Here is a 26,338-nt window from a genome sequence, read left to right as displayed (position 1 = left end):
CTACGTAATCAATAGAGCCTTTGACAGCCAGGCAGGAGTGGCAGATAGACCTTCATTTTAAAGTCTCATCTAACAGATGACCTCCACTGCCACAACACACACTTGGCCCTCCTGCAAAGGTACGTCTGTGGACAAAGATTCTACCATTGAACCAGGAGCAAGTCACCACTTGTTTGTACCAGCTGAAAAATAGAAACATAGAAAACCTACAGCACAACCTACAGGCCCTTCGGCCCACAAAGCTGTGCTGAACATGTTCTTACCTGAGAAATTACCTAGGGTTACCCATAGTCCGCTATTTTTCTGAGCTTCATGTACCTATCCATGAGTCTCTTAAAAGACTCTATCGTACCAGCTTCCACCACTGTTGCCGGTAGCCCATTTCACGCACTCACCGCTCTCTGCTTAAAATCTTACCCCTGACATCTCCTCTGTACCTATTTCCAAGCACCTTAAAACTGTGCCCTCTCATGTTAGCCATTTTAGCCCTGACTATACACAAGATCAATGCCTCAACTTTGTAAAGTTTCTATCCACGTAAGTGTCACATTCAAGGTATGGTGATACCTGCTGAACTTATCCCTCTGTCCTTACAGAACATTCCACCACAATTCCTCCTTAGCCAGTTTAACAGGCGAGCTCTTTCTTCCTGTGTTATTAGATACTATGGATAACGGTTCTTCTGTTATTGAGATAACTTTCCATGTTTTCAACTTGAGCCTCAGCTCCTACTGCTTCCTCTCTCACGTTACATCTTGCTGATCTTGCACTGGTTTGAAGCCTGATGTGAATGGGTAAAAGGGGTGGACATACAAGGCAATTTTCAGCGATCTCAGGACAAGGCAAAGCACAAAGAAAACACCACAGCTCATCTGCGCACAACAAGCTGTTGCACAGCAAAGTATTACTAATCTGCAGTAGTACCATTGAGTAGGAGAAAAGTATTGGCCAGGACAACAAGATGACCCTGCAACTCTTGCTCAAAATTGAGCTGAGGTCTTTCATGCCTTCTTGAGATACGGCAGACAAGATAGTTTAATAAATTTCACACACACTGAATCTGGGGTCATCAGAATTAACCAGAATCAGATTTATCAGAATATTAGTGTTATGTTTTAACATTTCAGTAATACTTGAATAATATTGTAAATATATTGTTTGATTAAACATTGTTTAAATAATTCTTTACAGGTTATATTTTAAAGTGCATGAATGGGATACATCATCACGTCACCACCTCAAAAGTCTGTGCCTCACTTAAAGTAAAAACAAAACTAAGACCCGTCCTCCTGGGCTCCCATCTTTTACATGTAGTTTTATGCATTGGAGTTACGATACATAATCAGTATTTTAGTTCTTATATTAAAGGATCAAAGGAAAACTGAGTGATTTGACATCAAGGAACAAATCTTCTCACCTGCCTTCAGCAGAGTACAGACCTATAATGAGAACAACCCTGATTCTAATAACATGGATATTGGATGCTTGAGTATCTGTTCCCTTGAGGGCTCTTCCAGTCAGAGGCTGATCTAATCAGATGTGGTTCATGAGATCCAGTTAGTAAGAAGAAAGGGATGACAGTGGAAAACAAGAACATGTGAGCAAATACATTAGGTTCCAATAACAAAATATATGATGGTAAGGTTCCTTTGCCTCTCCAAGTCCTGCTAGCTTTTAACCACATGTAACGTTGATATGAAATCCAAAGGAAATAGTCAGGATAAAACCACCAAAGACACCAGCAATCTTCAAGGTTGCACGCTAATCTTGTTCCATATTCTCGGTTTTGTACTATTTATTGAGGAATGCAACTTTGAATTTCCCTTCCACTAGCCAGGCCCAGCCATCTCCTGTCTTAATGGTCATCTTCTCTTCATCATATACCATTGTGTATGATTTTGATGCCATACAAGTGGCAAGTAACAACTAAAAAGACCCAGTTACTTTACCCTGGCCTTCAACGAACATAGTCACTCAATGATCCAAGGATGTTATAAGAACATTTGATGACCAACACCCTTATAGCAACAGCCATAATGAATCATCATCATCATGTGCCATGTCTGTGCATGACATGGGATCATGGTCTTCCATCAGTCCTTCCATCTGCTGTCCTTATTCTTTTCTCTATCCATGGCCATGATCGTTCTTGGCCAATTTTTCTACAGCAGTGGTATGCCATTGCCTTCTTCTGGGCTGCAAGACAGGTGACCCCATCCATTATCAATACTCTTCAGGTATTGTCTGCCTGGTCAGTGGTCGCATAACCAGGACCTGTGATATGCACCGGCTGCTCATACGACCATCCACCTGGTCCCGTGGCTTCACGTGACCCTGACTGGGGGATCTAAGCAGGTGCTACACCTTGCCCAAGGGTGACCTGCAGGCGAGAGAAGGGGAAGGGGCGCCTTACACCTTTGGTCGAGATGTACCTCCACCCCATCACCCATGCTATAACGAATATCATGTCTGAAAATGCAGAGGAGTGCAGAAGTAATCCACAAGCAGCTTGCTGTGGAACCTAAGTGCTCACCACCATCAGAAGATAGAGAGTTCATATCCCACTCCAGATCAAAACTAAACTCAGACACCAACGCAATGCTCAGGCAGCAAAGATCAAAGTTGCTGACTTTTGGATGAAAGCTTAAACCAATGATATCACTGCCATGTCAGACAGACATTAGCGATCCCATGAACAAAGTCAAAGGTGAACAGCAGAACCTTCCACTGTACCCCGAATCATGTTTGTTCCGTAACTAACAGCACTGACGGACCTATCATCATTATTTGTGCAATCCTGCTCTGCATTAAGCATCTGCCATGTCCCTTGCATTGGAAACAGGAGTACCTCATCAGCCTCTACAAAATCCGTGTCCTTTTTTCCTGACCTCTCAATGCTGCTCCATTTCTGTTAATGCTCTGGAAATTGAAGTCTTACTGTATCATAAACTATCATAGCTCCAACCCAACGGCAATTTTTAAATTGCTATTTCTGAGCATAGCAAGCAAAGCAATTTTATCTATGCTGAGATAAAAAGGACACATCACTATTTTTGTAAATATGAACAGTAGTATAAACTTATTCAATCAATTTTAGGGCACCTGGTTAGAACTGTACCCCGCTGCTATCCTTCAGTGCTAAATCCTGCTCAATGGGATATTCAAGATGAACTGTAGACACCCCCCAGCCCCCAGAAGACATTTTATAATGATAAAGTCTGCTGCCTTTATGAGAATTGCATTCCGTTATTCATGGAAGTTTGTGTCACGAGTTTGCAGTAGCCAGGAGCGAAATGAGAGGTTAAAATTGAAAGCTATGCTATGGGGGAGACAGCTTCTTGTTCTGTTCCCGATTAGAGCAACAGTTGGTGTATTACACAGAGCTGTCACAATCAGCTCTCAAATAGGATTCGAGACTTTGTGAAATGGATCTCAAAAGGTACTTGCTATTTCATAGGAAGCCAATTAAAATCAAATCAAGTGCAAGGTCAAACACATCTTAAATATTAACACTTGATTATTTATTGTTCTTGAGACTGAGGACATTGGGATAAAAAAGAAAACAATTTTAACAAGGCATCAATGTTGGGGGGGGGGGGTGTACCAGTATGAGAGTATCAAAACAAACAAGCTGATCAGAAAGGCAGTGGGGTGGGGGGGTAGTGCACATGCTCCTATCTACACCGACAGCATTGAGGTTGAGATCTTCTGGTACCTACCACCAATGGCCAGTCCTGGTCCAACCACAATAATATCTCCAAAGCCTCTACATCCTCGGGAGGCTGAGGAAATTTAGCGTGACCCCATCAGCCCTTACTGATTTTTATCAATGCACTATAGAAAGCATTCTGTCTGGAATCATCACAGACTGGTATGGCAACAGCTCTGCAAGAAATCACAGTACGTTGTGGACACAGGTCAGCGTGTCTCAGAAACCAGCCTGTACTCTATGGACTGTCTACACTTCTTGCAGCCTCAGTAAAGACCACCCCCCCCCCATCCCAAATATTCTCCCTTCTCCTAACAGGAAGGCACGAAAGCCTGAAAGCACACACCACCAGGCTCAAAGACAGCTTCTATCCCACTGTCATCAGAGTCTTGAATGGACCGCACACACTGTATGATCCGATGAACCTCACAATCTACCTCATTATGATCATTTACATCTACTGCACTTTTTCAGAAGCTTCTACATTTTATTCTACATTGATATTGCTTTACCTTTTTCTACCTCAATGACTTTATCTGGTGAACAGCATTCAAGACAATCTTTTCACTGTATCTCGGTACATGTGACAATAACAAAACAATGCCACAGTCAGACAACATTCCCAAGTTACAAGGGACACATGAGCAGGTGCAGAATGGAGCGAGGTGAGCCACACTGGTCCCATCAAAAAGGCAACACCTTTAAAGGTAGAACAAAAGAACCCCACAAGAATGGCAATATTGTCAAAAAGACTAAGTGGTGAGGGTTTCTTTTCCTATATGTTGAGCTACAACGATGTTGAAAGCATTGTTTTGCAGAAGTAGTGGGGAGAGATTTATTTTCTCATATTTCCTTGTAACACGTTAAGCTCATTGAGTCTACACCAGCTTGCACACCATTCCCATCACCCAACTAATTTCCCTGAAACCGATTTCCTCACACACACCCATTAAACCACCACCCACATCCACTTGGGGCAAATTACAGTAACAAGTTACCCAAGTAGTCTATCCGCAGAGGGCAACAAAGCACCCAGGAACGCCCACGTCATCACAGAGAGAATAGGCACTCACAGGAGATCGAGAGTAAACCCAAGCTCTGGACTTGAGGCAGCAACTCTACCAACTGTGGCAGTGCTGCCCACTTAATTCCACATTTGGAAAGAGTATTTAAAAAGAGGTTCAACACTCAATCTCGTCTTGTAACCCTCCTGCCTCTGCACGTACCTAACCACCGCACTCACACTCCAGGGACACTTAGTAGGTGAACATGACACAGTGAAAAGGTGCGTTTTAAAACATTTCCTCAAAAGTCAGAGAAAGGGTTAGAGCCGATTGAGTGTTAAGAGCAGTTATAGGTACAAACTGAACAGCTTTATTAGATGTGGTTTCCAGACTATATTCAACATGCACTTGCGTGTTGTATAATGCAACACACACAAGATTGGATGCAAGTATTCAGCTATGGTGTGGGAGAGGAGTCCAGCACTTGAGCAGCAAACCCCACCCTGCCTACGCATCCCATCCACAGACCAAGCTTGATACACGCTTTCCGAAGTGGCTAGGTTAACATCGACAGTGCCCGTCCTGGCTGAACATTCCCCAAGCTGTTTCCTGCCGTCAGCGGCAATGCCGAGTTCCACGAGCCTTGCTTGAACTTGTTTCTGTGTCGGAGACTTGAGCTCATTCCGTGTGGTGGGAAGCTGTGAGCTGGTCGCAAACACAGCCTTCAACACCATCTCGACTTGTGTCCCACCTGCCTCTGGACATGCTTAACCACTTCACTCTCTCTCCAGGGACACCTAGAAGGTGACCATGACACAGTGAAATAGGTGCATTTTAAAACATTTCCTTGAGGTCAGAGAAAGGGTTAGAGCCAAACGATACAAAGAGAGAATTTCAGATAGTGGACCCTCATTAAGAAAGACAGTACCACCACAAAACAGAGGAAACGGACAAGGCTTAAAAAATAAAGAATTTTAGTTGGTATAAGAGTAAAGACAGCCACTGAGTAGAGGTTGCAAGATAAGATCAGGATAGCACCCCTCAAACCATGGACTATGATGGTGCACACCGAAGTATGTGCCGAACAAATAGACTTTGTAGCTGGAGCCAGCACTGCCTCCAGTCTAAAGGTTGAACGTTCAAGGACCACTACTGAGACGTGTGTATGGAAGTAGAAGCTAACCATCCAGCAGAGCACTGGGGAAGTGCCACACTGCCAGATCTGCCATTGCCTGGCCCAAGACAGTAGACCTCAAGTGCAAGTGAAGCCCCAATTGCATTATTTTGAAGAGCAACAGGAAACTGCCTGCAGTGTACTGACCAATATTTATCCACTAATCAAAATCACTCAATCAGATTATCTGGCTGTCACCACACTGCCGTTTGTGGGCGTTGAGTGCTCTTTTCCTATTGCACACTCAGAAACGTTTTGTGAACTGAGGTCATGAGAGACACTTATCACCAGGCCATACCTGCAACTTGTTCACTGAAATTGCAAAGTCTGCGATATTCAGCCGCTCTAGCTTTATAATCTGACCTGACAGTGCCCTTGTTCACAAAAAGCTATGTAATAGGCGAATTCTCCCCCCTTCACACACATACAAATGTACAAACTAGGAGATATTCACTTGCTTAATTTAATAAAATTGTGGCAGACTTATCTCCAACTTCAAATCTGCATTTTTGCTTGGTTCTGGTGATTATTCACACTTACTAAAAATCTACCACATTCTGCCTTAAAAATATTGAAAGACTGCTTCCACCACCCTACAAGTGAAGAAAATTCCAAAGCTGTCGAACCCTCAGAGGAAATCTTTCCAATCATCTGATTTAAACAGGAGACATTTTTTTAAAGAAACATTCAGCCCCCATTCTAGATTCCCCAAGCAAGCGTCCTCTCCACATCCACCCTATCAAAACCTCTGACACAAGGTAATAAACAGACACAAACACGTCAACGAGGGACAGTCATACTCAGAGCGCTAAAAATTGCACAGCCTTGCGCTCAGCATCAGCAGCACTAAAGAACTGACTGTGGACAATAGGAGGGAGAAGGTCAGACAAACACACACCAGAAGGGTCTGTAGTAGAACAGGCGAGCAGTTTCAAGTTCCTAGGCGTCAAACCTTGAAGGATCCAGCTGAATCCAGCACTGAGACCATGAAGTCGATATACAAGTGCCCACTTTCTTCGAAGTTTAAGTAGATTTGGCATGTTATTAAAGTTCTGACAAACTTGCACAGAAGCACAGTAAAAATTTTTGCATTCTGAGTAGCTACATCAGAGCCTTGTGTGGAATTGCCAATGCTCACGAATCAAGAGACTACAGAGGGTGGTGGACTTGGGCAGCTTCGTCAAGGGTACAGCTCTCCACACCATCAAAGCAGCAATGCCTCAGTGACATCCATCTTTAAGGACTCCCATCATCCAGGCCATGCCCTCTTCAAGCAGGAGGAACAGGAGCCCGAAGACCCACACCTCAAGGCTGCCCAACTTCTTGCCCATTGGCATCAAGCTTTTGAACCAAACTGTAAAGAAAATCCTATTTCGACAGGACTATATTTCTTTTAGCTTGCACTGACGGCATAACGTCTGTTTCAATTTTGTGTATGGATTATTTCTATAAGTTATGTTTGTGAAATGTACTGTGCTGTCACTTAAAAAAAGCAAATTTTCAAGGCATTTATACCCTGGGTATACATGCCCAAGGCAATAATCTTGAACAGACAATGTGAAGTGCGTATCTGCTACCAGGGTGGTTCGGGATGAGCGTTGGTTCCACTTTCTCCAGCCTGGATGTGAGGGGGAGTTGTACCCTAGCCTGGCTCGTCAGTACTAAGTGCATCTACTCACATTTATATTTCATAACACCAGAGACCATTTAGCCCATTTGAGTCATTGCTGGTCCTCAGAGCAATTCCATCAATCCAGTTCTCTGTAATCTTTTCTCCCTCACACATGCCCATTAACAACCTTCCCGATTCTCCGATTTTTCTCCTAAGATGGGAGTCATTTACAGCGGCCGGTTAATCCGGGAACTTTCACGTCTTTGGAACGTGGCAAGAAACCAGAGCACTGGGAGGAAACCCGCCAGCACAGCCGTTAGCACAACGTTATTACCGCGCTAGTAACCAGGGTTTAATTCTACTACTATCGTTAAGGAGTTTGTAAATTTCCCTGTGTCCACATGGGTTTCCGCTAGGTGCTCCGGTTTCTTTCCACATTCCAAATTAATACAGATTATTAGGTTAATTGGTCACATGGATGCAATTGTGCAGCACAGGCTTGTTGGGCCAGATTCTGTGAATAAATGTACAAAGTCCACACAGTGGTTGGGTCAAACCCAGGACACTGGTGCTGTGAAGCAGCTCCTCTACCTGCAGTGGCATTGACTGTTCCACTGAGGAGTGACGGCTGACAGCCAGGGAAAGCTGTCAGTGATACATGTAAATTATTGCTATTAATAAAAGGGCAGCAGTTTCAGCATTTTGTTTCTGATTTGAATGCAGCTGCAACTGTTTGATCCTAACCCTTCAGTACTACTAGGGATACACATACAGTGGATTCTAGTTAATTGGGCTGTCACAATCATCCCTCAAACAGGATTCTAAACGGATATTAACAGGTACTAGGTATTTCGTAGAGCACTAATTAATAACAAAACAACAAATTACAAGGTTAACTGCATCAGTGTCAGCATCTGAGACTGAGGACTCTGGGGTGGAAAAGCAAACAATTTTAACCAGGGCTGCATCAATGCTGTGGGCCGGTGGTGTAGTGATATCTACACCGGACTGTGAGACAAGTGGCCCAGGCTTGGATCGGGCTGGCTCTTTGTACACTTACCATCCGTGCTGGGTTGAGCATTGAGCTAGCAACTCAGCCCCATAAAAACGTAGACAAATGCTAAAGAAACGGTAAGCTTGCTCCCGACGTGCCGCAAGGCACGGGTAGGGACTAACTAACTGCATCAATGCTGGGCCGGTGGGGGTGTACCAGTGTGGGAGCTCCTATCTACGTCAATAGTATAGAGGCTGAGAGCTTCGAGTGTCTATCACCAATGGCCAATCCTGGTCCGGCCATGTTAATGTTGTGACTAAGAAAACTCACCAAAGCCACCACTTCCTCAGGAGGCCAAAGAAATTTAGCAAGACCACATCAACCCTTACTGATTTCTATCGATGCACTATAGAAAACGTTCTGTCGGGCTGCATCCCAGCTTGGTATGGCAACTGCTCTGCTTGTGACGACAAGAAACCACAGAATATTGTGGACGCGGCTCAACATATCACGGAAATCAGCTTGCACTCGCTAGACTCCGTCTACACTTCTCGCTGCCTCATTGAAGCAGCCACTATCATCAAAGACCCCACCCCCATCCCAAACATTCTCCCTTCTCCCGGAAGCACGCACCATCAGATTCAAGGACAACTTCTATCCCGCTGTTATCAGACTCTTGAATAACCTCTTGTACAAGATGGTCCCTTGAACTCTCAAACTACCTCAGTCCTGATGAAGAGTCTCAACTGTTTGTTTCCCATCCACTGATGCTGCCTGACCTGCTGAGCTCCTCCAGCACACTGAGTGCGTTGGTCAGGATTTCCAGCATCTGCAGGACCTCTTGTGTCCACCTCATTATGATCATTTACCAGCAGTGCACTTTTTCCAGTAGCCTTTCCGCTTTACTCTGCCCTGATATTGTTTACCTTATTCTACCTCAATGCACTGTGTAATGATTTAATCAGGATAAAGAGTAGTTACATCCAGTACTTCAACATTCCTTCAAACCTCTTCCTAAACCTGTCCGTCATGAACCCTGGCAAAACTCAGCAGATCATTCTCACCAAGATTCACTCCATCTGCCTCTATTGCATTTCACACTTTCTCCAAATAACCACAGCTTCCTACTTCACTGGTCTCATGTCTCCCTTTGGCCATCGGGCTTTCCCTCCAAGCCATCCATCTTGTAGACATTGCAAATACTTACTTCCCACAGCTTACCATCCTCACTTCTTTTCACAGCACACACCATCTCTTCCTTGCTTCAATTTCCTACCTCTTGCCCTGGGAAAATCCACACTCATCTACAATCCTCTTTTGTCATCCTTAAATATAATGTCAGCTCCCAGAACTGCGTGCACCACTCTCAGCACCAAAACAGCTCCAGCCAAACCCGTTTGCACAGCCATTTGTGATGCTTCTCCAACTGTGCATGATCAACTACACCATTCAACTCAATGAGAATAGTTTATATGGTTCCCCTGTTTATTTCCCAATTATTCCCAGAAGGCCATTACTTCCTACAAAGCGAAACCTAACAGCATGAATAGCAGTGATGCTTCAATCCCAGCTGAGCTCTACACCTTTTATACTCATTCTGAAAGGGAGAATAAAAACTACAGCTGTGAGGATCCCTGCAGCAGCCTGTGATCTCTGACTTGGAGGCCGACCTCAGGCTGTCGCTCAAGAGGGTGAAACCTCGCAAGGCAATGGGCCACGAGACCTGGTAGGGTTCTGAAAACCTGTACCAACCAACTGGCGAGTGTGTTCAAAGGCATCTTCAGTCTCTCACTGCTACAGGTGGAAGTGCCCACCTGCTTCAAAAGGGCAACAATCATACCAGCACCCAAGAAGAGTGGTATGAGCTGCCCTAATGACATCTACAGTGATGAAGTGCTTTGAGAGGTTGGTTATGGCTGGAATAAATCCAGTCTCAGCAAGGACCTGCACCCACTGCAGTTTATAGTAAATGCGATCTCACTAGCCCTTCATGTGACCTTGGATCAACTGGACAATACAAATACCTCTGTCAGGATACACACAAAATGCTGGTGGAACACAGCAGGCCAGGCAGCATCTATAGGGAGAAGCACTGTCAACGTTTCGGGCCGAGACCCTTCGTCAGGTTTCGGCCCGAAACGTCGACAGTGCTTCTCCTTATAGATGCTGCCTGGCCTGCTGTGTTCCACCAGCATTTTGTGTGTGTTGTTTGAATTTCCAGCATCTGCAGATTTCCTTGTGTTACCTCTGTCAGGATGTTGTTTATTGACTACCATTCACTGTTTAACACTGTCATTCCTACAGTTCTGGTTGAAAAGCTCCAGAACCTGGCCTTCTGTACCTCCCTCTGACACCGGATCCTCGACTTTCTAACCAGAAGACCACAACCTGTGAGGACTGGAAATAACACCTCCACCTCACCGACAATCAACACTGCTCACCTCAGGGAGGTGTGCATAGCCCTCTACGCTACTCTCTCTACACCCACAACTGTGTGGCTAGGCACAGCTCAAGTGCTATCTATAAATTTGCTGAAAATACAACTATTGTTGGCCGAATTTCAGATGAAGATGAGAGGGCGGACAGGAGTGAGACATATAGCTAATTGAGTGGTGTCACAGCAACAACCTTGCACTCAATGTCAGTAAGAACAAAGAGCTGATTGTGGACTTCAGTAATAGTAACACGAGGGGACACACACCAGTCCTCACAGTGGAAAGAGTGAGCAAATTCAAACTCCTGGGTGTCAATATCTCTGAGGAGCTATCCTGGACCCAACAAAGGAGGCATGTTTCATTAAGAGTTTAATGTGATTTGGTATGTCACCAAATACACTTGCAAATTTCTACATGGAGTGCATTCTAGCTGGCTGTATTACTATCTGGTATGGGGGTGGGTTTGGAGGGGCTACTGCACAGGATCGAAATAAGCTGCAGAGTTGCAAACTTAGCTCCATTATGGGCACTAGACCTCTGTAGTAACCAGGGCATCTTCAAGAAGCGATGCCTCAAAAAGGGGGCATCCATTATTAAGGACCCCCATCACCCAGGCCATGACTTGTTCTCATTGCTACCATCAGGGAGGGGGTACAGAAACCTGAAGGCACACACTCTGATTCAGGAATACCTTCTTTCCCTCCCTATCCAGTTTCTAAATGGACATTGAACCCATGAACACTACCTCACTACTTCTTTTATTTCTATTTTTGCACTACTTATTTAATTTAAATACATATATTTCTGTATTTCACAGTTTTTTTCTATTGTTATGCATTGCAATGTACTGCTGCTGCAAAGACAACAAATTTCACGGGTGATATTACACCTTACTCTGATTCTATAAGCATTTACCCCAGTGAATCTTATTCCTACCCCCACAGCAATACGTGGAGTCCCTTCCTCAATTTGTTGGTCCTTTCTCTCCGCATACTCTTGCTTGGAGCATGATTGGTTTCTATATCTATGCTGCTGATCACTCATCTCAACCAAGCCATTATAAGCAGAACATCAGATCGAATACCAGACTTCCAGTGCTGGCTGAGCTCCAGGTAACCTCTAGTGAAGACCAAAGCCTTCTGCTCCCACCACAAACCCAATTCCTTCCATTTCATTACCATCATCAACAGCATCTCAGTTTGAACCAGTCACGTGCCCATTTTCTCTCTTGCCTGAAGTCTTTCTTCTGATCCCTACAACTGAAATATGAAATTCTCATCTCGTCCAACTACAGCTCTCTGCTTCCCTTTCCCGAGGTCCCCCCACCTCCACCTTTGTTGGCCTGAAATATGCATGCTGCCCCCCAAAACATCCCACACTCCTGCTTTTACTCTGGTATATTTGTATGCTAATATGCAAATGAGGCAAGTATGCAAAAAAAAATTGTGTCTTGGGCATAAACAATAGTGTTGGTTAGTACTCTGCATTAAAGCACATGATGTTTTGAAATGGCTGGTGTCTCAGCGATTACCAGAGATAGACAATGTTCAGCTATCTCTGCAAAGTAAATAGCCCATCAAATCAATACACACAACAGAATCAATCAGTGACCATTATGAGATCCAGCACGATCTTACAGCCCTCCCCCCGACCTTTTTTATTCCAGTGTCTTCCCCCTTCCTTCTCAGTCCCGAAGAAGGCTCTCGGTCCAAAACATTGACTACTTATTCATTTCCATATATGCTGCCTGGTCTGCTGAGTTCCTCCAGCATTTTGTGGGTGTTGCTTGAGATCGTACAGATATGGTGAATCTTGAAGTCACGTGCTGCTGAATAGATTTGTCCAGGGCTTAAATGACTAACAGATTCAGTGCACGTTCTTAGGCTTCCAGCATTTCTCATCAGAAGTGGCTGCAATATTGATGGAAATGGTAGTTAAAAATGCCTGGGGAGCTTGTCCATCACCAGAACAGTACAACTGGGGCAGGAGAGAGCAGTAGTGAAACTCAGTCGGCACAAGTACAAGCGGTGTGAATCCTTGCAACAGATGTAAACGGCAGCATTGCATTGTGCCTGTTCCTTTACAGAGGCAAAGTATTCAAAGGAGCAGAGGTAGTAACACATAGCTCGGCTCCAAAGCCACATCAACCCAGGCAGGGCTGTCCAAGCGACCCTGTAGAGGGAGGAAGAGGCAAGGACTGCATGATATCTAAACCAATTCTGACAGGGATTTACATCTCCTCAGAAGGCAGAAATTGCAGAGAGCAGCAAGATTTCCAGTAAGTACAAATAAGTAAATGTGCTTTGGAAGTGATATCAATGAAGCAGTGGATCATTTCCTCCTGGTCAAGTACACCTAAGGAAGGAAATTCAGCTATCTACCTATGGCAAAAGGTACAGCTAGCCTCAAAACACAAGCGAGTCAAGGACTAGAAGATTCCCAATCTGGGCCCTACAGAGCTCTTGCTTAACAGTATTGTTCCATGGCATTAAGAAAGGTTGGGAACCCCTGTACTAGATCAAATGCAGTGCATCAGGGATTAGCAACATGCACAAACTGCTGGAGGAACCCAGCAGGCCAGGCAGCGTCTCTGGAAAGGAGAAGAGTCGACATTTTGGGCGGAGGGGAGAGAGAAAAACACAAGCTGATAGGGGAAACCTGAAGGGGGAGGGATGAAGTAAAGAGCTGGGAAGTTGATTGGTTAAAGTGACAGAAGGCCATGGAAGAAAGAAAAGGGGGGAGGAGCACCGGGGGGAGGTGATGGGTGGACAAGGAGATAAGGTGAAAGAGGGAAAAAGGGATGGGAAATGGTGAAGGGGGTGAGATGGGGGTATTACCAGAAGTTCGAGAAATTGATGTTCATGCCATCAGGTTGGAGGCTATACAAACAGAATACAAGGTGTTGTTCCTCCAGCCTCAGTCTGGCCTGACCAGGACAGCAGAGGAGGCCATGGATAGACATATTGGAATGGGAATGGGAAAAGGAGTGGAATTAAAATTGGTGGCTACTGGGAGATCCCACTTTTTCTGGTGGACGGAGTGCAGGTGCTCAGTGAAGTGGTCTCCCAATCTACGTTGAGTCTTACCGATGTACAGACCACATTGGGAACACCGGACACAGTAGATGACCCCAACAAACTCACAGGTGCAGAGACACCTCACCTGGAAGGACTGTTTGGGGCAGTGAATGGTGGTGAGGGAGGTGGTATAGGGGCAGGAGGAGGTGTTCCGCTTGCAAAGATAAGTGCCAGGAGGGAGATCAGTGGGGAGGACAATGGAGTCGAGTAGGGAGCGATCCCTGTGGAAAGCAGATAGTGGGGGGGGGGGGGGGGGAGGAGGGAAGGAAAGACATGCTTGGTGGTGGGATCCGTTAGAGAGGCGACACTTCACCTGCGAGTCTGTTGGGGTCATATACTGTGTCCAGTGCTCCCAGTGTGGCCTCCTGTATATCAGTGAGACCGTTTCACCGAGCACCTAAGTCCACCAGAAAAAGCAGGATCTCCTTGTGTTCACCCATTTTAATTCCACTTCCCATTCCAACATGTCCATCCATGGCCTCCTCTACTGTTGTGATGAGGCCACACTCAGTCGGAGGAACAACACCTTATATTCCATCTGGTAGCCTCCAACCTGATGGCATGAACATCGATTTCTCAAACTTCCGATTACAGCCTCCACCCACCTCATCATTCCCTTTCCCTTCTCTCACCTTATCTCCCTACCGCCCATCACCTCCCTCTGGCGCTACCCCCCCCCCCCAGCCTTTTCCCATGGCCTTCTGACCTCTTCTATCCTTCTTCAGCCCTGTATCTCTTTCGCCAATCAACCTTCCAGCTCTTTACTTCATCCCTCCCACTTCAGATTTCACCTATCACCTTATATTTCCCTCTCTCCTCCCCTAATATTTAAAATATACTCCTCAGCTGTTTTTCGAGTCCTGCCGAAGGGTCTCGGCCCAAAACACCGACTGTACTCTTTCTATAGACGCTGCCTGGCCTGCTGAGTTCCTCCAGCATTTTGTGTGTCTTACTTGAATTTCCACCATCTGCAGATTTTCTCTTGTTTGGCATCAGTGTTTAGAATTGCTACATTTGTAGTTGACTACAGTCACAGCCAAAGTTACTGGGTAAAGATTAACCAAGGATTGACTGAGATCTTTACAATAAAAGATTTATTGTTGAAGCTAACAGCCTGCCACATGAGCACCCTGATATACATAGCAAAATTTTTACCTCAGAAATAATGGACAATGACTTTCCGGTCACAGCCTTAGAGACAGCCTCTGAGTGACTAAAGCAGCATGCTCTCAAAGGCTGGACCAGTTTGGATCATCCAAGACTCCCACTATAAAGGATATCGGAAGTGAATAAGTCATCTGAAGAATAGTCATCGCCATTGTCCCTAGTTGACAGAGCTCATATGAATGACAGCAGAATACTTGGCATGGTAAAACTGAAAGTCCCAACCAAAGGTTGGGTATATTGGCAAGCTATGAACTAAAATCTGGAAGATTTGTTAACAAGTACAGACCATCAGAACAAAGCCACCAAAGTCACCATTGTGGAGATAGAAGTGAGCAACACAATCATTTCAGAGAATACTTCTTGATTCTCATCAAAAAGACAACAATTTCCTAGTCCTGGTATACTCTCTCTAAATGGACTGAAGTTAGATGTGAGATTACGCAGGTCACCATAAAACACAAATGATGAAGCAAAACCGATCATTTATTTTTTTTACATCTTAATGCTTATAATTTTTTTTATTTATAAAACAAAAATTATAATCCTTGTAATGACTGGTTGAACAGGCCTCTGTTCATATCTGATTTGTTTGAAAGCAGTGAGGTAAGAATTTTTTGATACAATCATTAACTCCTCCATTCCCGTCAGTCACAGATTTTGCAGCTGAAAAATCTGCACGCATATTTAAGGGTTAAAGAAGGATTTCCCAAAGGTGTTCAAGTTTAACACAAGTCATTCTTTGGTTAATTAGTTCAAGTATCGGGTGATACTATATTGCAGCTCCACATAGCTGTTGACACGTGACAGGTTTTAAATGCATTTCAATATGATGCAGCCTCGTTGGAGGAGAGTACAGACTGCTGTCGGTAGTAAGAGGCAAAGAACTGTGTGAGGCTTCTAATAAGGGTAGAATACATAACATGAATAATAATAGAAAGTATTGAGGAACGAAGAAACATCAGTGAAAAAGTCCAAAAATCCTTCGAAGTATCATCACAATTAGATACAGCAATGAAGGTGGCAATTTCAAGTTCCTGGCTGTCAAAATCTCTGAGGATCTATCCTGGGCCCAAAAGAAGCTGCAGAAAGTTGTGAACTTTGTCAGTTTATCATGGGCACTAGCCTCTGTAGCGTCAAGGAATCCAAGACATCTTCAAGGAGCGATGCCTTAAAAAGGCAGCATCCCCCGAGATACACTCTCCTCTCATTGCTGTCATCAGGTAGGAGGTACAGAAGCCTGAAGGCACCCACTCAATGATTCAGGAACAGCTTCTTCCCCTCTGCCATCAGATTTCTGAATGGACATTGAGCCCATGAACACTATCTCACCAGTCTTTGCACTATTTATTGAATTTAACCATTATATATTTTCTGTAATTCACTGTTTTCTTTATGTATTGCAATGTACTACTGCTACATAACAGCAAATTTCACGACATATGCCGGTGATATAAAATCTGCTTCTGAAATTGGATGCCTGCCTTCATTCGCAAAGGTATGGAGTATAAGAGTTGTGAGGTCTTGATACAACTTTATAAAACATTAATTAGGACCCAGCGGGAATACTGTATGGGGAGGATGGGTTTGCACTGGAGAAGATTCACCAGGACGCTGCCTGTGGCCTCTTCCAGTTATGAGCAAAGACCAGATAGGCTGGGTTTGCTTTCCTTGGAGCAAAGGAAGCTACGTACTACCTGCAGAGGAATTCATAGCTGAGAGGCATCAACAGTCTGGAGAGTGAGAACATTTCCCCCGCTACGAGCCTTCTTTTTAAAGCAGTCATCCGTAGTTCTAGATTCTCACACAAATGAAAAAGAATTCTCTATATCCACCAAAATAAGTTCCCTCATGTTCAGAAGGCATAGGTGAGAAATAAGAGGTTTAGAAGGGACCAGGGGGAGAATTTTTTTTCCTACACAGGCTATGGTTGCGTCCAGAGCACATTTCCTAAAATAGCAATGAGGTAAAAACTCTCACCACTTTTAAACAACTTCTGGATGAGTATGTTATTCACCAAGGCACAGTAGGCTAAGGGGTAAGTCCTGGTAAATGGGATTAGTTCAGAGAGATACTCAATGGTTAACAATGAACACAGAGTCAAAGGCCTGTTTCTGTGATTTATTTCTTTTCAAACGCTCAGTTTCTACCATCCTTTAGGGCTCCAAAGACACTACACTCAGAAAGAAAAAAAAAATCACTTAATCTCTCTTAAATACAATGACTTTTTTTAAAAAATACAATAAATTCCGGTTATTTGGGATACATGGGGACTAGTACATTTTGGTCCAATTAGCCAAAGTTTCATGGAAATATTAAAATGGTAAACAAGACAAACTGAGTAACAAATTATGTATTTAAACGAAATACAGAATAAATTAGAACACTAGTACCAGAAAACTGTCAGTTCCTAACAGAGGAATTCATTCAGAGTGCACTGACATTCTTTTGATTGACTGTAAATGAATAAAATCAGTGCAGATAGTGGACTGCCTTCAAACAGTGCTTTCAATATTGCATTCTCCAAATCTTCATCCTCATTGCAACATTCAAGATAAGTCAATATCTTGAAGTTGGTTCCTAACTTGTTGAAGTAGTGAAATTATTTCATCGTCACTCCTAGATGTTTCTGGCATCTCCAGGCCTGAATGCTTGAAACCACAGTGAGCAAAACAGTTCTGAATTGCCTGTTTATTACTTGCCAATTACCAGTGACAATAATCACTGCTTTTTGAAAACAAACACCTAAGCGACGCTATTTAAAAATTGTTCAATCTAAGCACGGTGTAGTGTCAAATGGCCACACGACTGATGCTAGTTAGTAATGTTTGGCAACCACCAGCTGCCCCAGTAAAGTAGCATGGCGTCCCACATAAACACAGGGATTCCTGGCTTTTTTCTCAATTTGTTTTTGTTCTTTAGGAGTTGCCTCAAAAAAGTGACGGCCCCAATGACTCAAGGCCCAATTAACCACAATCTATACAGAAAAAGGAAAAGTAGTTACCCCTAGCCTAGATTCTCCCTCGAGGCAAGACATTGTCTCCACATCCACCAAGGGAAATGACATCACTTCCTACTCACCAGGAACATTTTGGTAAGGTGCATGATAACAGATTTATTCCAAAGGTGGATATAGAACCACTAATGAGAAAGAACAGTGTCACGTGTACGTCAGATCTCAGAGCAATGACAAAGCAAGAGAATCTGTTAAGAAAACCAGGCTGAAATTTCTCTCTGCATTTACATGGAACAGCTTTTCTAAGAGACAGTAGAGTGACATCTTTGTTAACAAATACAATAAACAAATCACGCACGAAATACATCCACATGTTTACTCCTGTTATGCTGCGATGTGGTACACAAAATTATGATGATTACAGTTATTACCTTCAGCATAAACCTGCCTCACAGACCTCCTCCAAACGGACTTCAGTACAGCTGATACACCCCAGGGTAGGGGTTTAAAACATCTGGATATAGATTTAAGGCGAGAGGGAAAGATTTAAGAAAACTTCTCCAAACAGACAGTGGTGGGTACATGGAATAATTTTTCAGTAGAAGTGTTAAAGGTGGGTAGAATTACAAAGTTTAAAAAGACATTCAGAGGTACATGAAAGATTTAGAGGGATGTTGGCCAAAGGGCCTGTTTCCACTTTATATAAATCTATAGCAATTCTATATATCAAGCTCTTAGACCACTCTTCTAGACATTTTCTCATTAGCTCTACAACTCTGGGTCCATTTTTCAGTTAAATTTTCCAACGACACTACACTGATTGGTCTTACCTCAAACAATAATGAGGTGGCCTACAGGGAAGAAGTCATCTCTCCGACACGGTGTGTCAAGAAAACAACCTCTCCCTCAATGTCGCTAAAACAAAGGAGCTGGTTGTGGATTACAGGAGGAATGGAGATGGGCTAACCCCTATTGACACCAATGGATCTGGGGTTGAGAGGGTAAACAGCTTTAAGTTTCTCAGTATCCACGTCACCAAGGACCTCATGTGGTCTGTACACACCAGCTCTGTGGTGAAAAAGGCACAACAGTGCCTCTTCCACCTCAGACAATTGAGGAAGTTTGCTATGGGCCTCCAAATCCTAAGAACTTTCTACAGGGGCACAATTGAGATCATCCTGACTGGCTGCATCACTGCCTGGTATGGGAACTGTACCTCCCTCAATTGCAGGACTCTGCAGAGAGTGGTGCAGACACCCCAGCGCATCTGTAATTGCGAATTTCCCATGATTCAGTACATTTACAATGACAGGTATGTAAAGAGGGCCTGTAGGATCATTGGGGACCTCAGTCACCCAACCACAATCTATTCCAGCTGCTACCATCCGGGAAGCGGTACCACAGCATAAAAGCCAGGACCAACAGGCTCTGGGACAGCTTCTTCCACCGGGCCATCAGACTGATGAACTCACACTGATTTGAGTGTACTCTGTATTACATTGACTGTTCTATTTATTATAAAGGACTATGAATGCACATGGCACATTTAAATGGAGACGTAACAAAGATTTTTACTCCTCATGTATGTGAACAATGTAAGAAATAAAGTCAATTAAATATATAGGTGAAGCTTTATGGATAATTTTTCCAAATGGACAATGACATTCGGATGCAACTTGCCTTTGCCTTTTTTTTTTTAACAAAAAAGGTCCTAAATCCTTCATCTACTGCCTACCTTTCCTACTTAACCTTTCAAAGACTCAGAGAACCCACAAGAAACAAAGCAAAGCATGCGTGCACAGTTCTGGAAGAGAACAACAGTAAAAGGAGATTACCAAAACCATCACAGCATGAATTGGCCTTTCAAAAAGTGTGCATTATCTGTTGTTTGGCTCTCATTCTCAATAAATGCTGACCCTACAAGTTTACCATCTATGTTAATCAGGAAAACTCCCTGAAAACTTGTCAACACAATCTTAGAATCTTTTCAAAAAGCCAGTCATGTCAAAGTTGAAAAGTATAAGAAGTCATTGTTGAAGAAGAAACCATCAGCTGCAAATTAATTTCTTCAGGGTTTCTTCAAAGGACAAAGAAGTTACAAAAATAAACCCCTTTATAATGCTATAGCGTAAGCCAAGATATTATGAACGATTACTACACTTCCACCAAACAGCACCTTGAGTGCAAGCTGGATGGGGCTGCAATCCCTCATCTGGAAAGGTTCAGGTTGAACTAGGGAAAACTTAGCAGCACACAGATCAAGAACTTTTTAACCTGGAGATTTCATAGAGGACTTAAAATCTCATGTTTATAATGGATATTCTAAAATGCATTAGATTTTCGTGCTTGCTTAAAATAGCTTTGTTAAAACTCACTGTTGATTCAGTCACTCACTTTTATTTGAATGAATCTTTGACTCACTGAGCAACACCTGCACCGCGATTATTCCGAACACTGGTGTCCAGCAAGTTGCATATTCAGCCCCCTACTCTGCTCCCTGTGCACTCATGACTGCGTGACCTGATTCTCCATCTCCAAGTTTACAGATAATACCACGGCAGCAGGGCTGTACCTCAAATAATGATGAGTCGGAGAACAGGAAGGAGATAAGAGCCTAGTAGCATGGTGTCATGACAACACATTTTCCCTCAATGTCAGCAAAAGAGAGCTGGTCATTGACTTCAGGAAGGGGGTGATGCTCATGTTCCACTGTTTATCAATGGTGCTAGGTTGAGACCTAATAGCCTGTCCTGGTCCAACCACAAGGACGTGACAGCCAAAGTGGTTCACCAATGTCTCTACTTGCTCAGGAGGTTGAAGGTCCTTACCAATTTGTAATCAATGCACCATAGAAAGCATCCTATCTGGATGTGCCATGGTTTAATATGGCAACTGCTTTGCAAGTGACCACAAGTAACTCCAGAGTTATGGACACATCACAGAAACCAGCCTGTCCATATTTCTCACTGCATCAGTAATGCAGACGCACAATCAAAGACCCCATCCACCCTAGACATTCTCCTTTTCCATCAGGCAAAAGATACAAAAGCCTGAAAGAGTGTACATCCAGGCTCAAAATAGCTTCTGTTATAAGAATATTATACAGTTCCACCGAAGGATAAATTGGAACTCTTGACCTCAATCTACGTCATTATGATCCTGCATTTTGTTTACCTACACTGCACTCTCTCTGTAGCTGTTACACTTTATTCTGTATTGCTATTGTTCTACCTCAATGCACTGAGCAATGATCTACTCTGTATGAAGTGTGCAAGACAAGATTTTCACAGTACACAATGATAGAACAATTCCAGTTCACAACAGATTTGAACTGCGATTATTCCTTATTTCACAAATGCTCAGTTTATCGTTTTCTGCTGTTAAGCCACCAACTTGTTTCCCCTATAACAAAGAGTGAGCCATCCTCTATGCACATCACTGAGCCTTTTCCCAATTCACAAAAATCCATTCAACAAAACATTTTCCCCACAAGACACCCGTTTCATAAACCTAGGGATTGATGCAATCAGTCAAGCTAACTTTTGCTCATCCAGTTCAAACGCCATCGTATACAGGGACTCACATTCCACTTGTTCTCCCTAATCAACATCACTCTAGGAAAACAGACCAAGCAACATCCAGATAATGACATTACCTTCCAAACGCAACAGACATCTTTAGTCAGTGATACAGTGCAATGTCCCAGCAGTGCAGAAAATTCAATGACCCAACCAGGACTCGCTCGCCTCTAGCTGTCTTTGATCCCTATAGCATCTTTTACATTTATCCAGTGTAGGATAAATATAATCTACTATTAATTTGCAGCTGGAAAGTGAATTTGGGGGGGGGGGGGGGGGGAATCTAGAAGCATGACACACCTCAGGAAATTATCCATCTAAAACTGAGACAATTAAATGTCTGATGGCAACATGAACAGCACTATTTTTAGTTCACAGTTGCTGCTGATCTCTTTACAATTCTTCTACAAACCACCCCAGGCCTAAAATTACCCACTGTTAGAAAGTCTGAGCAGTAACTAATCCCTCATTGAAGGATACTCTTGCAAGCTGTTTCATTGTTACACATTCCACTCTTATCAGGGGTTGGCTCTCGTTCTCCTTTCCCTCACATCACGTGCACAGCCCGGATCCGGCATCAGTCCCCAGGGCTGCTCGCAAAGTGACAGAGCCTCACCTTTGCAGGTAACTTTATTTCTCAACAACAGCCTTCCAAACAACGAAAGGGGCAGGTGAGACGTCAGCGTGAAAGTTCTGCAGGCCTTTCTGGAGAGGCGGCTGCGACATGGGTTCAGTCCTGGCATCTGGTGCTGTCTGTGTGGAGTTTACATGCCCCTTGCAGGAGTACGAGGATCCTCATTACTCCAGAATCCCTACCTCCTAAAGAATGTGCAGATTGGTAGGTTAATTGGCCAGTGCAAATTATCACTTGCCCATAGATACATGAGAGAATCTGACACAACATTGATGGGGGGGGGGGGGGGGGGGGGGGAAGAGGATAAAAATTAAGATGTGTGTACAATTGGCAGACAGCAAGGACTCGGTGGATCAACAAGTCTGCTTTGTTGCGGTGTGATCCTCTGATTCCATGACTGAGGTTATTTGCCACAAACAAGCAGCCAAATGCACTACCTATAGCTAGTTGTGTACACAATGTATATGTCGTATGCTTTGCATACAGCCAGTGTAACAAAATTCAGGTCAGATAAATGCTCACAAGATTTTGTCACTATTAAGATGCTTTCCCCACCACCCAATGTCATGCTGCCAATTAACTCCCAAATTGGGAGCAAACAGGGACCTGGAGAATCTCTTCATCCTAAAGCAACAGGCAGCTGCACAAGGGTTCATTGAACATAACTGGAAAATCTAACATTCAGTATTTACAAAGATCCAGTCAGCATCCCAAGACAGCGTCAGTTTATTCCTGCATGGGTTTTTAAAAGTATACATTTCAAGTTAATTGTACAAACTGTAACACATTCAATTATGTGTTACACCCCATTAATTAAACTGCAGAAAATTCTGTGTTTCTGTCAATCCAACACAAAAGAATGTTGCCTAGGCAATAAACCTGACAAGATGAATTATAATCACCGTTTCAGTAGGAATTCTGCCTTGAGAAAGAACTTTATACCAAGTTCCCAACTCTGTGAGCATTACCCCATACTGGACTAACACTCAACTGGACTGCATTTTATAGTACAGTCTATGCAATGACCTAAGGGACAGCGTCATAACACTGACTTAAGCTCAGTACAGTCGGCTGTACCATAATTCACGAGAGAGTCAGAGAATCGCCGCACAGAAACAGACCCTTTGGCCCATCCAGTCCATGCCACACTGTTAATCTGCCTGGACCATAGCTTCCCACGGATTTATCCAAATTTCTCTTAAATGGCAAGACCAAACTCACACCCACCACTTCCACTAACAGCTTGTTCCACACCCTCGCCATTCTCTGAGTCGAGAAGCTCCCCCCTTAAACATTTACCCTTTTGCCCTCAACCTGTGACCCCTGGTTCTGGTCTCAGAACTTCCTTCAGAAGAGCAAATGGATGACAGAAGTACAGTAGTCAGAGATGGTGAAGCCCTTTCAGGCAGGTGGAGAAAAGGCATGCCCTAAGAGGAGCCAGAGCTCACAGCTCTCCTGTCACCAACTCCAGGGCCAATGAGAGAATCACACAACAGCTAGGCTTAACTTTGCAATGACATCTTGCGGCACCAAATCAAGCATAAATTGAGTTAATTGGATGATTGGTAGCACATTCAATGATATATTAGCACCCAATTAATTAAACCTCTGAAAAATACAAGTTAGGACCAGCTTTCCACCCTGTTCCTCAGCAGCCAGCACTATAAGGGGTGCTTGGCTTTGCCCTAATTCCATCTACTCATACAATTTGCTCCCAGCTTATAGCCTGTAAAAGTATTTAAGGTCACAGGAGAAAAAAGGGTTGCCATACCTGCAGTCAGTCACAGACACAAATAACCACCCAATGAAGCAGTTTCTCACCACTGTAGTACTCGTTTCTGGATCGAATGCATTGTCTTTCTGAAGCACAACACCCAGCACGCTGCCCACGCATAACACGAAGGCCAGCTCCGGAGTGCAGATACCCTGCACTTCTCCTCAGCTTAACGGCGTACGGCCGAATTTCTGGTCAGCCTCAGTCCAGTCCTCTATATGCATATGCATATACAATTGCAGTGGTTCTTAACGTGAATACACTTCGAGGACAATATACCTCGTGTGTGGACACGCTCATGGTTATTTGCAAGTGTGTTCCCGCAGTGAGTACGCTAACTACAGGTTAATGTCAGTTTGAACACAGACGGCATAAAAAGCAAGCAGCAAACGTGGCTGTAGTTGTGACACTATTATCAGCCTGTGTGGAAAGGTGTGAGTGTGCAAGGCATGAGATGACAGGCATATGCATGCGTGTAAAAGAAAGTGAGAGGGGCAAATTTGGTGTACGTGCGCGAGGGATGACAATCTATTCCATCCCTTTATTTAACGATGGGATGGGGTTCCAGCATCATTCCTCGTTTGCCTCGAACCCCGGGTCACTGGAGTGAATGGCAAGGCACAGGAGGGGAGGGCAAGTGGCAGCCCGCGAGGTCCCTGCCTAGGGTGAGGTGGGGGGAGAGGAGGCGCGTCCTGCGAACAAGACTCCAACACCCCCCCCCCCTTCCCCGTCCTAAATTCAAGTCAACCCTTCACTGTCGCTGACTCACCTCCTCCCGAAAAACTTCAGGCCGCCGAAGGGTCTGGTCTGGTGGTGATGGGGATGGTGAGCGGACGCCGCAGTCCCGTCGTTCTCACAGGACGTGGGCACATCCGAGGACGAGGATCCGGACGTGGTGGATTCTTCCAGCTCCGGCGGTGGCTCTTCCCCCCCTTCGTCCATCACTTTTGGTCCTTGGTCACAATATTTTCTGAGAGTTTGTGTGTCTGTGGGCGACTTTCGGCAGCGCGCACACAAGTCACCTCTTTATCCAGAGAGCGGGCAGCGAAAGCCCGGGGCTCCGACGCGAACCGTGGGGCGCAGACAACAGCCGGCGAGGCTCGCTGGGCCGGCTCATTTGGGGGAAGGCGTCCGAACCCCTCGCATCAGGACAAAACAGCGGCAACAAACACAATAACAAACACACACGCTCCCTGGTCGCTGCCTCCGTTCCGACAGGGGCTCGTACCCGGAAGTGTGTGCGGCTGGTCGCCGCTGCTGTGCGGAGAGAGGGGGGATCAGAGCCCGGGGCAAGGGGAGGGAAGGGTAGCCCCCGGCCGAGCCTGTGCCTCAGCCCCTGCGCATGAATGGCTGGGCTGCCCGCTTCTGTCCCGCGGCTGCCGCGACACGCCAGTCGGATGCTACACGGCCAGAACAGGAAGTTTCATTGCCTGCAGTAAGAAGAGCGCCAGGACCCTGATAGTTGCCTGCTGATCTGCCTCCTGCAGAATGAATGAAACTTCGGGGGCACCGGCCAAGTGTCAAGTGCCGCCCTCTGCTGTCCGGGCACTGCACCCCTACCCGGCCGATGCCCCCGTCTCTGGCTCTCTACTAACCCTGGACAGCCGCCAGGTTCGGCTTAAAGTGTAACCCGCTTTGATACATGTCAACAGTTTCAATTGATTTACTATATATTTAAAACGAAACCCTTGTTATTTTTGACGCTGTGACATGATCTCCGAGTTGGCAGTTTGTGGTTTAAGAATGAATGTACGAGAGTCAAGTTCTCAGCAGTCAGCCTATCACATTTAAGTTTTAATTTCCCCCATCATACATTCCTGATTTGGGGGGGGGGCATTGCACCTCTTGCCTTTACTAGACCTACACCGGGCTGGTTGTTGGATGTTGGGATCCAACAAGAGTTTACATCAAATCTTTTTGTTTCTCTAACAACTCGTTCCGAAGTCCAGCTCATTCGGTCACAGATTTACGTGCAGTGTTCTTTCTATCAAATTACGTCCGCAGTTTTGAACCCCTCCCCCTTCTTGTTTGGCCAATCAGCTACCGGGGTTATTTCCTTCATGCAGTCCCTGATTGGTTATTATTTGAATATGCAATCTCACATTTTTCCAAAAATAGCTCGTGGAATAAATAAAGTTGAAATGGCATTTCCTAAACTACTTCATTACAGATTATGTTAAGGAAGAACCATTAAAATCACTTCTATCCCTTCATCTCAGGCATTCCT

The 26,338-nt window shown here is 44.5% G+C and overlaps 1 protein-coding gene across 1 annotated transcript in view; it reads right to left on the bottom strand.

Moving 5' to 3' along the window:
- dgkza (diacylglycerol kinase, zeta a) overlaps positions 1 to 25,528 on the bottom strand; it is a 463,144-nt gene extending 437,616 nt beyond the window's left edge. The window contains exon 1 of the mRNA XM_073049180.1: positions 24,881 to 25,528. Within this exon, the coding sequence (XP_072905281.1) occupies positions 24,881 to 25,053 (173 nt within the window). The 5' untranslated portion in view covers positions 25,054 to 25,528. The remainder of the gene's footprint in view (positions 1 to 24,880) is intronic.
- Positions 25,529 to 26,338: the final 810 nt, after the last annotated feature.

Source organism: Hemitrygon akajei, chromosome 6 (genome assembly GCF_048418815.1).
Source record: "Hemitrygon akajei chromosome 6, sHemAka1.3, whole genome shotgun sequence".
NCBI lineage: Eukaryota > Metazoa > Chordata > Chondrichthyes > Myliobatiformes > Dasyatidae > Hemitrygon > Hemitrygon akajei.
This window is presented reverse-complemented; position numbering and strand designations above follow the sequence as displayed.